The sequence below is a fragment of the Aythya ferina genome (genome assembly GCF_964211825.1).
Source record: "Aythya ferina genome assembly, chromosome: 3".
Lineage (NCBI taxonomy): Eukaryota > Metazoa > Chordata > Aves > Anseriformes > Anatidae > Aythya > Aythya ferina.
The window spans coordinates 89,540,334-89,556,730 of NC_140298.1; the positions used below are offsets into that span (position 1 = coordinate 89,540,334).

General features: G+C 33.8%; 1 protein-coding gene across 7 annotated transcripts in view; it reads right to left on the reverse strand.

The window, feature by feature from the left end:
• The window catches only part of ADGRB3 (adhesion G protein-coupled receptor B3), a 463,233-nt gene that overhangs the window by 205,305 nt on the left and 241,531 nt on the right, over positions 1–16,397 (reverse strand). For all 7 annotated transcript variants that reach the window (XM_084515008.1, XM_084515009.1, XM_084515007.1 and 4 more), the window contains 2 exons: positions 14,357–14,425; positions 10,093–10,201 (listed from right to left, as the gene is read on the reverse strand). In XM_084515008.1, the coding sequence (XP_084371134.1) occupies positions 10,093–10,201; positions 14,357–14,425 (178 nt within the window). The remainder of the gene's footprint in view (positions 1–10,092; positions 10,202–14,356; positions 14,426–16,397) is intronic.

The following is a 16,397-nucleotide window of genomic DNA, read 5'->3' on the forward strand; positions in this document are numbered from 1 at the left end:
GTTGGTGGTGTTTTTTTTTTTTTTTTTTTTTTTTTTTTTCCCCAAAGGAAGCATCATCATCATAAACTTTGACAGCTGTTTGGTCACATCCTGAGCTTCTTACAAACCCTGCTACTTCCACATTTGCATTGGATGTTATTTCTAGGTGCTAGACCTCTGTCTTTGACACAGTGCAAGTAACATCTGAAGTTATTATCTGTCTCTTCAGTCTTTATAAGTAATATTTTCTTTTGACTACAGAATCTCAGGAAATCTGTCTGCCTTTGACTTCTGCACATTTTTACTAGCTGAAAGTATGATTACTTGGTTTTATTCCTATTTTAATTGATTTACATTTTGTGGAGTAATACCTCAATTCTATTTCACTTTATTTCTTTCATTTTCAGAAGTGAGTGAGCAAGAAAACTCTGTAGAATTCATTAAAACTGAGGGTGAACTTAGTTATTTACAGTACTTAGGCCACACCACTCTTGCTGACCACCTCTAGCTGACACACCACCAGATGATCACTGGATGTTCTTGTGGTGATGGTCTTATATGGATGCAATATACCTGGATGAAAGTCATCAGTCTGCATAGAATTGTATATTGTTAACAGACTGTGACACTGTGGTACCACCCCTCCTTAAGGGGACGACAGCATTACCTCCAATACCAATATCTTGGTATTATACTTCACTGAATATGTTTGTTACCTCTTGGTACTAGCTTAATATGAAATGATAGTACTCTCTTGGGTGTATATTTATTCCATTAACTCAAAGCTATAACTGCAGGCTTTTAATTTCTAACCCCTTAAGACTCATTCTACTTGATAATTGCTAGGAGTCACCTAAAGATACAATTGTGCAAGGCAAAGGAGTAAATAAACTCATACTTAATTTCTCAGGGAAACATTTAAGTGCACCTATTAAAAATGGCCTGTCATAAAACAGCTGATTCATTTAGAAAACAGCAGCTTTTATTTCCTCAGGTAAAAAGGGGTCTATAAACAGAATGATTCAGAAAAGAGTTTACAGAGGTAGAAATTTAGAAATGATACAAGAATATAAAATACATATACTGTATGCTGTTAAAAGTTGTTTGCACAAATGTGTGGTAGATACTACTATCTGTCTCTGTTGGAGGCATTCTTTTTTATCAGACTCAAGCCTGGACATCTGCATTTTTTATAGTTTCCATTTCTTTAGAACCCTTTATTCCAATGTATATTACTTTGTATAAGGTAGAGAAAGGAAACGCTTATTAGATTATTATTATTATTATTTATATATATATAGCATACATTTCAAAATATTGAATGGCTAGCTTATTTAGATTCAGCTTTAAGGCAAATTAATAAAGGCAAACTACATGCAGAAAAGTAACTACTGAATTATGTCTACTGTTTAGAACATAGCCATAGAATTAAATTAGCTTTCTATCCAAATTTGTGAATTTTGTTTGATAAAGATTCTTATAGAAATTCCCTTGATATAAAGAAAATCTGAGAGCTGTGTTTCTTCAGGATCACTGAATATGCAGTTTTAGGAAAGTATAAAAAAAATCCAGTCTTTGTTCACAGCTAAGTTTTCAGGTACTGTGAGTCATTCAATAAGCTTATTATGTATACATATATATATATATATATATATATATATATATATATAAAGAGCTTTCAATCATTAACTTCAGGTACTAAGTCAGCTGCTGTGATGAGCTAGACCTTCAAAGTGAGCATGGAGGTTTTCCATTTTAATCACAGGAGAAAGCTTGAGCCTTCTGAAAGTCAACATATTGATCTGATCTAGGAGTTGTTGCTGAGGCTGCTGTAAAGGAAATGATATGAATATACATGGAGCAGAGGTATAAAAGGGTATGACAAAAAATCCAGCCAACATTTTGCTGTAGTTTTCTTATTTTCTTCTCTATTGTTCTCTGAAAAAATCTGTTTCGGTAGCTGTTAGCAACCAGAAGATAACTAAACATACATGTATTTTGAGCAAATTAAGAATAGGGAAACAGGAGGCCGACACTTGCTGCAAATAAATCTTGGGAGTTGATGGATTTCTTAAGGATTGAAGAAAGAAAGGTGACAAATGGCCATTTTCACATAACTGAGTGTCTGCTTACCAGAGAGCATACAGGTTTGGGGCAGGCAAGACCAGCAGGCTACATCTGAGTGTGAACCAGCCAGGATGAGGACTGAGAGACAAAGTTATGAATGAAAAGAACAGGGGGTAGAAGGCAGAACATAAAACTCAGGATTACTTCCCTAATCACCAGGCTCTCTACCCAGGAACAAAGGCCATCGCCATCTCTGCACCACAGAGCAATGAGAAGAGCATTAATTCTGTCTATTGAGAATTCTTTTCACCTGGACTGTTCCCTGAACAGTTTGGGTAGGTGGAAGGAATTAAGTAGTATGGACAGCCTGCATTTAGTCCTTTTTCATTCACGTTTAAACACACAGTCTTAAAAGCAAAATTCCAGCAAGAAATAGGAAGATGATGGGCACTGACTCACTTAAGCTACTTTGAGAAGAAGCAGGACATTAAACAATGGAAATTGTCAAAAGTCTACATAGCAAAAATATGTAATTAAATATAACAAAAGAATGTTACCTAAATATTATTTACATTGGCATGTTAACTAGTTATTCTAAAGCTAGGCAGAAATCTGAAGAGAGCTGAAATACTCCAAAAATTAAATGGGTCTTGTGTTTTATATCTATCAGAAAATTATTTCACTGTAAATCATGAAAGTTTCACTTTACTTTTTCATTATGAAAATTTGTTGACAAAACAAAATATTATTATTTTAATAATTACTGAGTTTTGTACACATGAACTACATGGAACTATGTGAACTATGTACACATACACTACGCAGAATGATTCCTATGCACCTTCTTAAAAATAATACATATGCAATCCATGGAGTAGTTCTTTAGAGGCTATATTCCTAACTTTTACTTCCTATAAACATGGTGTATTCTTGAATAGTGGATGAAATGAGGAGAGAGATATGAAATAACTTTTGAAATTTTACTAGATTTGCCTGACTTAGTCTTGATTCAGTTCCCCAACCCATATCATGGCCAAATGCAGATGTGCAAAACAACATTGAAGGTATCAAAATGATAAAACAAATTTTAAACGTTGATAGATTGACCAATTATCTACAGAGATACTAGATTTCAATAATAACCAAAGCACAACCTCTGAGTGCTTTCTCAACAGAAAAATAATAGCTTTTTTCTTTGGACGTGCAGTCTTGCTCAAAAATAATCAAAATCTTCTTTTTCAGAATTTAAGAGCTGGAAGAATTATATTCTATAAATTATATCTATTGCTTTGTTATTGTTACTCTCCTTTGAGCATTTTTTTTGATTCCTGCCAATTGCTCACAAAGTTGTTTAGTTTTGAATACACCTGTAGCCACAGTCTTTTATCTACAGCAGCTTGAAGAGTTACATACTCTCTTTTGTTTCTGAAAAAAGTTTATTTACTTCCATTGACCCCCAGGCCAGTCTGTAGCTGTGTGATACTGTCTGTACTTTGATTCTGTAACATGCTTGAATGGGGTTTAGTAGGAATGCTGATTCTGCTCTTCTCACAATTTAATTGTTATAGGAAAAAATAACCACTAACTTTTTCATTAATGGCTCAATATTTTATGTGACAAGAGATTTGTAGCTCTTTTGAGCCACTGTATGGAGTTTTCATTTTCCTTTGTCTGACAGGTTCAGTTTTCTTTCTATTGGGAGCAAATGTTGAAATTTTACCATCAGGATTTTTATTACCACTTTAAAATTCACAGTAGCACTTTACTAACAATTTCCTAGCAAATTTCAGTGTGAGTGTACGTGTAAGTAACTATTAAAATATTTTTTTTTCCTGACCAAAATTTTTGGACATTTTCTATACAGTTTTGGACAAATTGAAAGAAGCAATGCTCTTGCATATCTTCTGTCATCTATAATATAATTGACAAAAATACCCTTTCAATTGTTAAGAGCTCTGGGTATATTCTAGGCCAGTACAATATTTATGGTATATGGGTCAAAGGATCTTGAATGCTGCTTTTGAGATGCACATCACTAAATCTTGTACAAATAAGCAGACTGGGCAGAGTCCATTATGATAAGTAAATGAACTTTGGAGAGGTTTCAAGAGAGTAAGAACAGGATCTGCAACATGTAAGACCTAAAAATTTGACCTTCAGGAAAGGGTGAATGAACCCACAATAACAGACAGGAGTCAACTATAATTATTTTCTAGGATTCACCAGAGCTCAGCAGGTGTACTGTTACTTATGTATTACAGCTAGAATAGGCGCATATTCTGTAAGTTCCTTTGGTCGTTAACATTTTTATATATCTCTGGCTATGACCAGAAAATTTTAAGATATATTCCATAACCCTATAAGATTATTAAACCTTTAGGCGTAAATTTCATAGATATGAAAATGGAATGGAAAATCAAAGAGGGAACAAGAAACTATGCAGACACAAGACAATGGTTATTGTTTTAAAATAATTTTCTCCCCTATGACATCCTAGACTGTCTATGAAAGCAAAGACTTTGTGCTTTGCAAATATTTATAAAACTTATATAAGCAACTCAGTATGAAATCATAAATGAAAATTTATGATATGATAATTACCATACAGGATCAGACTACTCATCAGAGTACCAGCATCACAGTAGTCAATTTTAAGTGCAAATAAGTTACAAAGACTATGGGTTAGAAGTTGATTTTTGCATGCCAGCATGGCTTTTTAACCTCTTATTTTTTTCACAGAATATAGCTAGCTACATTCCCCATGTAAATATCTACTTGTTTTTATTCTATTCTTCTTAAGATTTTGGCCTCATGGTCATTCAGAATGAAATGTGCTTATGTATAACTATACATAAGTTTACTAGTTAAAAATCAGTTTTTTTTATTTGTTTGTTTGTTTAATTTTTAATTTTAATTTTATTTTTTTTCCCTGTGAGCAATATTAAACAGAGATGTCAGTCTAGTTTTTTTTTTTTTTCTCATTTGTTTAGATGTGTACACTTAACAATTTACATTTTATTTAACATTGTTAATTACCATTTAACAATATGTTCTGAAAAAGCTATTCTAATTATTCCAGTTCTCAAGCTGTTTATTTATTTATTATTTTTAGCATGCCACTCTGAACCTATGAATGTATTCATAGGTTTAATTTAATCACAAAATAGCACTCCTCTTTGCTTTAAATGTACTGAATCATCCCGTCCTAAGCTAGTCAATAACCTGTTTATAACCAGTGGAGAGAACATCCAGAAGGCAATCCATGCCCTTACATTAGGTGTCTATCTGGGATGGTGTGAATTGTTTTCCTGAGCAGTAGACTATCCATAGTAGACTATGGTTTTAGAATCCAACTTCGATTCTTCAAGTAAGTAAAACGAATTCCAACCAGCATAATCTCAGATGAAAAGAGCAGTGCAAGTGATGGCTACTGAAAATGAAAACATTTTCTGTATTTTCTTTATACTGTTCTTTTCACACACTAAGGCTGTTGTTTGTTTGTTTGTTTGTTTGTTTGTTTTTTGTTTTTTAGCTCTGCTTAAGTGACCATGGGATTTTACTTTTTTTTTTTTTTTTTAGATTCCTACATTATGTATAGTTTGAACTACTCCCTCTTACTTCTGTCAACATTAAATTCAATCTATCAGTATATATTCCCTTCTTTTAATCTTGCTATAAACCCTGGTGATCTTCAGCTTTCCCTGTCTTTGACATGCCTAAATAATTTTGTGATATCTGTATATTTTATACCATTACTGATCAATCAAAAATCAGTATTCATAAAATAAACATCAACAAAAATGGCTTTTCTCATGATTAAAATTCTGTTTACTTTCTTTCAGTTCCAAGTAACATCCATGACAACTCACATTCACTTCAAGAATATTTGGTGTTCTCATTAATATCTTGGAAGAGTCACAAGCTTGTTTTTTTTTTTTTTTTTTTTTTTTTGTCTACTATTCTTAAATAAATTTATTTAATTCGAGAGTGACAATTTTCTTTTACAAAAGAATTCTAATCTGCCATAGAAATATGTATCTCCTAATACTCGTCCATACTTCCAGCTCCACATTCTACCTATACCTTTCAAGACATTTATCTGTGGTACTCCAATATTCAAGTCCAGCAATAAAAAAAAAAAAAAAAAAAAAGGATTAATATTTCTTGATAGTAGGTCAGTCTCCTTCAGTCTCCTTTTAGCATATTTCTTCAGAACTGTTAAAGATTTTCTGGGATGGGGCCCCAGATCTGTCAATGACTTGAGTTGGATCTGCATGGGCATTTAGTGCTCCAAAAAATAGTTCAAAAGACTGGTAAAAGCCAAGATTTATTCTTAAACTAAAATCATAAACTCATCTTTTAAAGCAGAGAAAACTGAAAGCAAGTAGTTAATAGAATGGCAGTAAAAAGGGTTTTAAGTTTTTCTCCCACTGGGTGTTGTATCTTTACAGGTGGGTCTGTGCTTCCAGCTAATTCAGAGACCTTGAGTGGTAGTAAAAATTCTTGTTTTTCACACCATTTTTTCCCGTGCCGGCTCAGATGGTTCTGAGGAGGAGGAGAAGGAGGAGGAAGAGAAGAAGCAGGAGGAGGAAGAAAGCTCCCACCTCCTATCAGATGCTTTTATTTCACCTAATCATTTCTTAAAGGAACATAATATAGAACTGGGAGAACACAAATAAAACAAATACCATCTGTTTCATCCATGCAGAATCGATACAAGTTGTTGCTTTCACATTTGTTAGCTTTTTCATATCATGTTCTCTATCCTCAAGAGAAGAGCTAAGAGGAAACTGTCCTTGCTTTAATGGAAATGAATCTTATTTGGCTGTGCTATCTAAGTCAAACCCAAAGTACAGATATTGGATCATCTGGACTTGGAACTAGTCTCTGATGTTTTGTTTAGAAGCAACCAAAAATTGAAGTTAAGTACCACCATAGTGAACAGTTTAACAGTAATATGCAACTGTCCTCATGGACCTTCTTAGCTACTTGCAAATGTGTAATAATGTGGCTTAGTGTAGCCTAATATGAAGTTAAGGTAAATTTAATTACTTCCCATGTGCCCACAGGCTGTGAATGTGTAATGGACAGTCATTGAAGTGTGGCTGCTGTATAGGAACTTGTTAAGCCACAAGTTTATGTGCCTTGAAAGAAACAGAAAATAACATCAGTTAATTACAATTAGCTGCTCATATTATGCATCATAGAATCCTAGAATGGCTTGGGTCGGAAGATCATCTAGTTCCAATCCTCCTGCCATAGGCAGAAATGCTACCCATTAGAATGGGTTGCCCAGGGCCTTGTCCATCCTGGCCTTGAACACTTCCAGTGACGGGACATCCATAGCTTCTCTGGGCAACCTGTTCCAGTGCCTCACCACCCTCTGAGAGAAGAATTTCCTCCTAACATCTGATCTAAATCTCTCTTTTAGTTTAAAACCATCCCCCTTTGCCCTATTATTATTTGACTGAGTAAAAAGTTGCTTTCTGTCTGTTCTATAAGCCCCCTTTAAGTAGTGAAACTCCCTTAAGTACATACAGTGCCAATAAATAAGAAATGAACACATAAACTGAAATTAATGGCAGGAAACTGAGAACTTTGTGCAATACAGGGACATTCTCACAGAACAGTTTTTTGTTTGTTTGTTTTGTTTTGTTTTCCTGACAAGAAGCAACAGTTCATCCTTAGCACTGAAGCACTGAATCTTTCTTTTTTTTTTTTTTCTTTTTTTTTTTTTTTCCGGATATATGAACTTTAAGGTAATTCTATAATGAAAATATAGCAAAAGACATTTAAAGTATCTGAGGGAATATTTTTGTAAATATGGTAAATAACCTCAGAATAACTATTAGTCCTGTTTAAAAAGAAATACATATTAAAGTAGGACCTCTTTCTTGCACATATCTGTTTCCTGCATGGGATATGATTTTTTACTTACATGACAATTACAACTACAGTAACAATTACAAGTTGTAAACAAGACCTCACAGGGTTTTAAACTACTGTTGGTATGACAAGACATGCTAAGACAGGACAACTGCAACTGCATAGTTCACTCCTCTCAGCTGAGATCAACATAAACATCCCCTAAGTTCTTGCTACACAACCAGTCAGACACAGTTATACAGACCCCCTAAGGTTAACTACACTAAACCTGGACTATTCCAGATACATTCCCTCTTCATTTGTGAAAATAAGATATTACTGCTTACTTCAGTCACCATGTCACCTGTACTTAAGGATTCTAATTAATGAGTTGCACAGCGGTTGCACATCTTTTTTTGATGGTTGACTCAGTAAGGAGCAATGTAAGGGTGAGGATAAACTCACTACAATGTGTCAAGACAGTGTTAGGTAGTCAGAATACGCCTATAAATTCATTTTACTTTTCTTTATCTTCCATCAAAGGTAAAGAGTTACATAGTTAAGAACAAACTTACTCCTGAATGCCTAAAAATATCTGAGATGTGGGAAGAGAAAGAATAATCAAAAGAAAAACGGTGAAGATTATGCAGTTATATAGACTAGCCGTTGCACAGCATGATTTCTGATTCAATTGGAAAGTTGGTGCTGTTTCACATTTGAAGCCATGAATATGTAGAGACACAGATTATTTGAACACAACTTCTTAAAACATTTTTCAATGGTGTTTTTTTTCCACATTTGTCAGAGGACAAACAGTTCAGAATGCAACACAACATGCCAAGCAGCACGGACTGTGCTCTTTAAATAAACATATCTTTTTATTTTGTCATAAAAATGCCATGGAACAAGCATTTTAAGACAGATACTGCCCTTTCTTTATAAATATATGCAGGGTGTAGCATAATGAGGGACTGACAACTGGAAGGAGCTTTAAGTGGTACTACAGTGCAAACAGAAAACACCAGTAATAATAAATCACTTGTTAAAAGCAAAATCTTGCCATACTGTCTACTGAAATGTTTTAAACATTTTAGGACAAAAATAATAAATATTTATTATTACACAGAAAGATAGATATTCAGTAGGGACATTCTAACAATTTCCCTGTTTTATTCCAAACCAATTTCTAAATGACTTTATTTTCTGACTAATTCTAATGATTTGCTGAAGAACTGACTGACATTAATGCAGGAAGATGCTAACTGAAATCTGAAAGAATATATTGACACCAGAAGTTTTCCTATCAGACAAACATATATTTTGTAATAGTTCATTACATATGACTACCTAACACTGTCCTGGCATATATAAAATTGAAAAAAAGTTGATTGAATGAGGAAGATACTAAACAAAGAGGAAGTACTTAGAAGAAAAGCTTTTCAATCTCATTTTTGGTTGAATTTTTAACAGAATGCTGTGATATTTCAGGAGCATTTATGGCAACTAGTAAGTGGAATTCATTTGCTAAGCATCTTCATATTCAATGTTTGCTATTATTTAATTAGTAGACATTGCCTGGCAACACTCCAGTGCCAAAAAAAAAAAAAGCTTAAAAATAAATCCGAATAAATTTTTGAAACCATCACACAAAGAAAAACTCACAAAAGAAACCAAAGGCTTACATTATTTTGACAACTAATATATTTTGTTTTTATTTTTAATTATTACTTTTCTGTCTATGCTGATTATTATAATACTTGCAAAGATGTGGGAGAATAGAATATTAAAAGATAATGTCAACAGAATTAATATTTCTCATGCTATTAGGTATATAATTATTATAATTAGCACGAATTTCTAAATTACCATTTGAAACACTGTATATCCTAGAAAGGCTCTAGCATATACCTATAGTTCACAGTTTTCCGATGAGTATTTTCTGAACTTTATTTAGTCTGAAACTTTCCTCTCAGATCTTGAGATAGAATTACAGAGAAGACTGATGTGTAAGGCACACTGACTGTATTAAACTGGAGAGGAGATAACCAAGCAACAAAGATAATCTGGAGGAGGCGAAGCCCAATCTGTATTGTGATAGAAACAGCAACTCTAAAGTACATACTTGCAATTTCTGATTTTCAATAGGTCATAAGTTTCATAGAAGAAATTCCTATTTCTTACCTACATTTCCAGTCATTAGGTATGAATTCTGAAAGTCCATCATTCCCATTCCAACAATGTGTATAAAATCTTCAATCACCTGCATTAACTCCACCGAGCCTGGATAGATCTAAAATAATAAATAAAGGAAGCTCAGACATTCTATAACTGTAATATCAAAGTCATTACAGCAGGAAATTCAAATAAAATCTTAATGCAATCAAATGAAATGTGAGATTTAACAGTCAAACTGTTCTTGCCATGTTTCAATACCTAACATTTTCTGTGAACAACCACTTCTATCATTACATCCCCATGTGAACAGACGCTGCTTTCCATATGGCTACATGAAATATGCTTTGTACAATGCAATGTTTTCTGTAAGTCACAGCACTTATAAACAAACAAGCAAACATTTTATTGACCACTACTATCTCTATTGGTTAAAGCATTTAATGTTTTGAAATAATTTTAATGATTTTTTTCTCCTTCCCACCACAAACAGGTAAGTGCAAATCTTACCCTGGCCTCCACAGCATGATAAATCTGTGTTCCTTTAACCAATATGTATGTAATATAAAATATTAGTGATAATACTATTGTTATTACTGATGATTACTGATGATTACTGAAGTAGAATCATAGCATAGCTGAGGTTGGAAGGGGCCTATGGATATCATTTAGTTCAACCACTTGCTCAGAGATGTTGCCCAGGACTGTGTTGAGTTGGGTTTTAAATATCTCTAAAGTCGGAGAAGCAAGGGCCCATCTATGCAACTTGTTTTAGGATTCAATCACTCTTTCAGTAAAAGGATCTCTCTTTTCAATGTAAAAGGTCTTCTTTCTTTTCAGTGGAATTTGCTACATTTTAATTTGTGCCAGTTGCTTCTTGCCCTATCACTGGACACCACCAAGAGTCTGGCTTTGTCTTCTTTACTCCTCCTGATGTTAATGAATTCCTCATCAGGAATTTATAAAATAGACAGGATCCCCTCTGAACCTTCTCTTTTTCCAAGCAAAACTGTTATCACTTTCACCCTCTCCTTTTATGCTCTATGCTTTATTGCCCTAAACACTTTCATGGCTTCTCATTGGGCTCACCATGTCTTGCACCGGGAAGCTCTGAACTGGATGCAGTAAATTAAAATCAGTTGCCTTTGCATTACTAATGTAACTTCTCAAAATGACTTTCAAAATGGTACGTACTAGCATATTTCCAAGAAATATAATTTATTTTCAAAGCTATAAGATACTATGATCACAAAAACATTAAAAATGGCTATATTCAACCATAATCCATCATCAAAATGTATTAAATATATAAAAAAAAAAGTTATTAGAAAGCTTAAGAAATACTGCTTATATCACATGCATAAAAATATTTTTGGTGGTTATGGCTTTTGTCATGAACAGGACAATTTTCAGTAATGCAAGCTTTAATAACAGAAAAATAAGGGATGATCTGTTCTTTTTTCTTTCTATCAGTGAGATGTCCAAATTGCAATTTATGAGCAACAGTCAACCCATTCTTTTGACCACTGAGATGACCAACTCCAACAAATGCCTATACTGACTATATATCCAAGCATGGTGTGCTCCATCTTCATCTTGCTTTATCTGTCTAGATCCATAGCTATTTGGGTCAGGATGGTGAATTTATTAATGTCCTTTGTTTTCTACATAGATCTTTTTATAAAAGGTAGGACAGCAATATCATTTTTATGAAAAATGTGTTATGGCATTTATGATCCTAACATTGCAAATGCTGCTTAAGGTGAAGGAGACTTCCATATTCCAAATGATGTTACTGAGATATTGTGTGCTTTTTTGCATCCATCTCATTCATAACACACACACTCACAGATTGTTCACCAAGGCTGAATTTCATTGAAATTCACTTTTTTTTTCACTTGACTTTTTATAGTAATAACTTCAGCAGAAACTATTGAACAGTCAGTGTAATAGAGGTACTCTTCATTTCTATATATCTGAAGTACTGGCTAATCAATAGAATGCCAGCAGATGGTGATGAAGAACATGCTGAATAACTCCTGAGTTTTGAAACACCACTATACACTTATTTATTGTGGACTTGAAGTGGCTTCCTGTGTGCAGTACTTTACATCAGCTCTTAACAAAAGGCAAGTATTAAAGTGAGTGCTGCTTATCTGCATGCTATATAACCTGTAATTAATGGTATCAACTGCTGGCATTTAATCTAGAAAAAAGGATGTGCTGAGGCATTGCAGCTGTATACTTGATAGAAAGTCAGCAATTTGCTGACAGTGAGTAAGATTTTCTTTCCAGCAAAACAATCCAGAAAACCGACTAAGAGATCTAAGCTAACAGTAACAGGAGTTCAAGGAAAGCATACAAACTGGTAAAAAATGTTGGTCAGACTGCACCTTGGTTTTGTAAAGTTGCATTAAAACAAACAAACAAACCCCAGAAAATCAAGAGAATAGCTAAACTGGGAACAGAATCACTCTTCTTTTTTTTTTTTTTTTCTTTTTTTTTCTTTTTTTTAATGAGGTGATGGTGTTTGGTATCATCATAAGAAAAAAAAGAATTTTGGAAGTACTTAGGAGTACTTGGGAATACAATTACTCTTTGTAGTCATTATGAAGACACACTTGCTTCAAAAATGCTTATGAGGTGGCTTGTGTAACTGCCCAAGAACAGTAAAAAAGCAAGTAGTATGGTTTCTGTGGGTACCACAGCTCAGGAGTCTGATATTTAATGAATTCCCCATTTTTGTTACAAGGCAGCTATGACCCTATGACTCCTGCATTCAGGAGTAGTGTTCAGCTCAGAAGGTGCTCAACTCCCTCCTTTCTTCGGTTCCTGTCTTCCTACCAGTGCTGTATCCAGGTGTATGAGACAATTAATTACTAGGCAGAGAGATGGAGCTGTGGGAAACCAGAAATAACTTGTTTCATCTCTCTTTTTCAATACAACTTCTTCAACCAGCAGAAGTGAGGGAACTTAATATATTATTCCCTCTTTTACCCCCAAGTTATCATAATTTCCTCTTAGGAAATTTCCTCTCTCCTCTTCCTTGCATTCCTTGGTCTTGGTGGGACAAATAATGGAGGACAAATAATGGACATGGCATGGGCAAGCAGGCAGGGAGGAGTAGAAGAAAACAAGTTTGATAACATGAGGAGTGTCATCTGTTCATTAGTGGGGCTAAAATAGTTGCTTAGTATCAATTCCCTAATCGTGGTGCTATATGTTTATGGAAGCTGCCCACATGCATGTGATTTTTCTGCTTCCATCCACCACTACTAAATAAAATGACATACCTCGTCTATCTTTGTGTCTGGAACTTGCACAGAGGAACAGAAATGGAAAAAAAAAAAAAAAAATCCTGGCTAAATTACAATGTGTCAGCTGCACCATTATATGTCCACAGGAACATTTGAATCAGTAGCAAAAAGTCCTGAATTCCTTCTTAGTAACATTATAAAGATGTCTACCTCCATCTACTTTGAATGCCTCCATCATTTTCATCTGTACATAGTTATCTGTTTATCCCTATAGTCACTGTTACTTGTATTGGAAATGTGATAGTTCCATGGCCCTGTTAATAAACGTAAACACAGCACTGTAGTATTCTTAGTATAAGCATGTAAGAAATACTCATATCCATGTATGATTTAAATTTTATTTATACATATATGTACATATATATATATTGAGTTAGATTTTATTATTTTATAAAATAATATCTATCTTAGTCCTAAAATTCTTCTGTCTCAGGAATCGCAACTGTTCTCTTAAATGCAAGTGTTTAGAAAAGGTCTACTGTTTATATTTCTGCAAGTAGTTTAGTGATGTCATGTCTGTTCTTTAGATGAGTTCTGATATGTGCTGTTTAATGCAACCATGACTGTAGCTAGTCTTTACTAGCAATTTTCAACTTTCATACGTACTTACTTACAACATAAAATGGAAAGACATCATGAATAATTCCATGGAATAAAATGAAATCTGTTCATCACAAGAATATTCTATTCTTAATATACTTTTAATCTATTGAATTAGCTAATGGGGCCTGGAATTGTTCCTTTTTGAAAAGGATCTGTTATTTCCAAAAAATTGTCTCATTTAGGATATAATTTACTTACAGTAGGGTGTATGCTAAGCCTCAGTTTTGAAATCATATACTCCAATTTATCCTGGCTTACTGAAGAAAAGTGTTGCTAAAGATTAATAAATACAATAAATGTCATATCTCATTTTGCATGTTTTTAATTGATGAGTTACAGAAGGCAAATCTTACCTGTTGTGCATCTTCCCATTTCTCTTTGTTTTCTTCATCTAAGAGGTTACTAATGATTTGAAAGAAGTTCTGAAAAGTCAATTAAATAAAAGACAAAGTAAAATGACTTTAATGACATGAACAATTGTAACCTTAAGTCAATATCAAGAAAGATTTCCTTTCTCTATTACAGATTCACTTTTGCAGCCCATATTTATATCAGTGGAAGAGATGACATAACAAAATATGTTAGACTGACAAAAGAGCAAATGTATTTTATGGTTAATTGTTCAATTCTGTCTGTATAATCAGGTTCCATGCAACTACTTTATATAAAATAAGGCCTGTATTGAACTTGCATCAACTTCTAAATGTGATGATATTCCATTTCCAAGTCACTCTCATTCCAGAAACTAGACTACTATATATTTTGTAAATAAATAAAGCACACTAAGAAAATGCTTGTCTCAGGGTCACTGGTTTCTGTTCAAAACATGAAAATGATCCTTAATGACCACAAACAGTGGATGCAGTGGTATTTCATTGCCAAATGCTGTCTGATCCTAGGTGCTTATTACTTTTTGCCTCTGTGCTTTTAGTAATTTTGTCAGAAAAGGAATAATTAATTTCTGTTCTTTGACCTTGAACTGTTATTTTCTATATATGATTGTCCAATTGATTTAATTACAATTGAGCAAAGCACAAATCAAAGCCATGGCATTTAGCTCTTAAATCACAGATTAAAAATCACTTTCTTCTATTTTTTTTGTGGAAAACTTTCCTTGCCTTGCCTTGCCTTGCCTTGCCTTTCCCATTTTCTATTGCCAGTCTTTACCCTTAAAAGCTAACGGTTTGTGCTCTGTTCTCAGCTGTATCACTTTTCTTGCAGAATGTCAAATTTGGCAATAGCCTGCCAATTATAATTTTTCTGTTCCTTCATAAAATAAACGTGTAACTTTTAGTGACCTTAGCTGAAGAGTATGATTAAGATCATCACAACCTCTGAAAGTGAAATACCACCCATAGGCCCCTGTTGGAACTCATATTATTGGTCATATTTCCTTCACCAGCACTTAATTTTTAGTTGTTTTGGGGTTAAAAAAGGTATAAAAAAGGTTCAAGCAAGAAGTAATTTTAACACACTATTTAATGAAAGTGCAAAGCATTCAATAGTACAGTGACTGAGAGCAGAAATAACTTCCAACTTTACCATACCATAGCATACCATAGCATACCATAGCATACCATAGCATACCATAGCATACCATAGCATACCATAGCATACCATAGCATACCATAGCATAGCATACCATACCATACCATACCATACCATACCATACATACTATACTATACTGTATGATGCTTGTACTAAAAAAGGCATTAATTTCAAAATTTGACATATTGCAGACATTTTAAGTGTCTCATAACCATGTAAGAAGAACACTGTAGAACACAAAATTGAGTAAAACTTGTGAAAACAATTTTTACATAAAATTATTTCCACCAGTTTAATCTAGTCCTACCACTATCTACCTGACATGAATCTTTCCTCCTCATCAGAAAGTCAGTTATGCTAACCAATATACTTACGTTGTTAAAAATTGCTTTAAGTTGGCAAAGTTTTTATAGAAGCGAGACATGTTTTCGTGAACTTGTGCAACATGTCCCATATGTTAATGAAGGCACAATTCTCTCACTGAAGTCAGTGGAAAAATATCCATAAGAGTTAATAAAACAAAATTTCATAGAAAGAAAGCAAATGGCTCAGAAGTTCCTGTGCAAATGACAAGTAGGCATTGGGAAGGAATGATGGATATTAAAGACAGAACATTAAAATAGTTTCTCATGGTTTCATCCAATTTGCACAGATACAGAGGTCAACTTTACAGTAAAGCTGAAGATAAGAAGAGGAAAATTCCAAGCCGTAAGACAAGGGGAAATGGTCTCAAGTTGTGCCTGGGGAGGTTTAGGTTGGATATTATGTGAAATTTCTTTACTGAAAGGGTTGCATGGTATTGGAACAGGCTGCCCAGGGAAGTGGTTGAATAAACATCCCTGAAG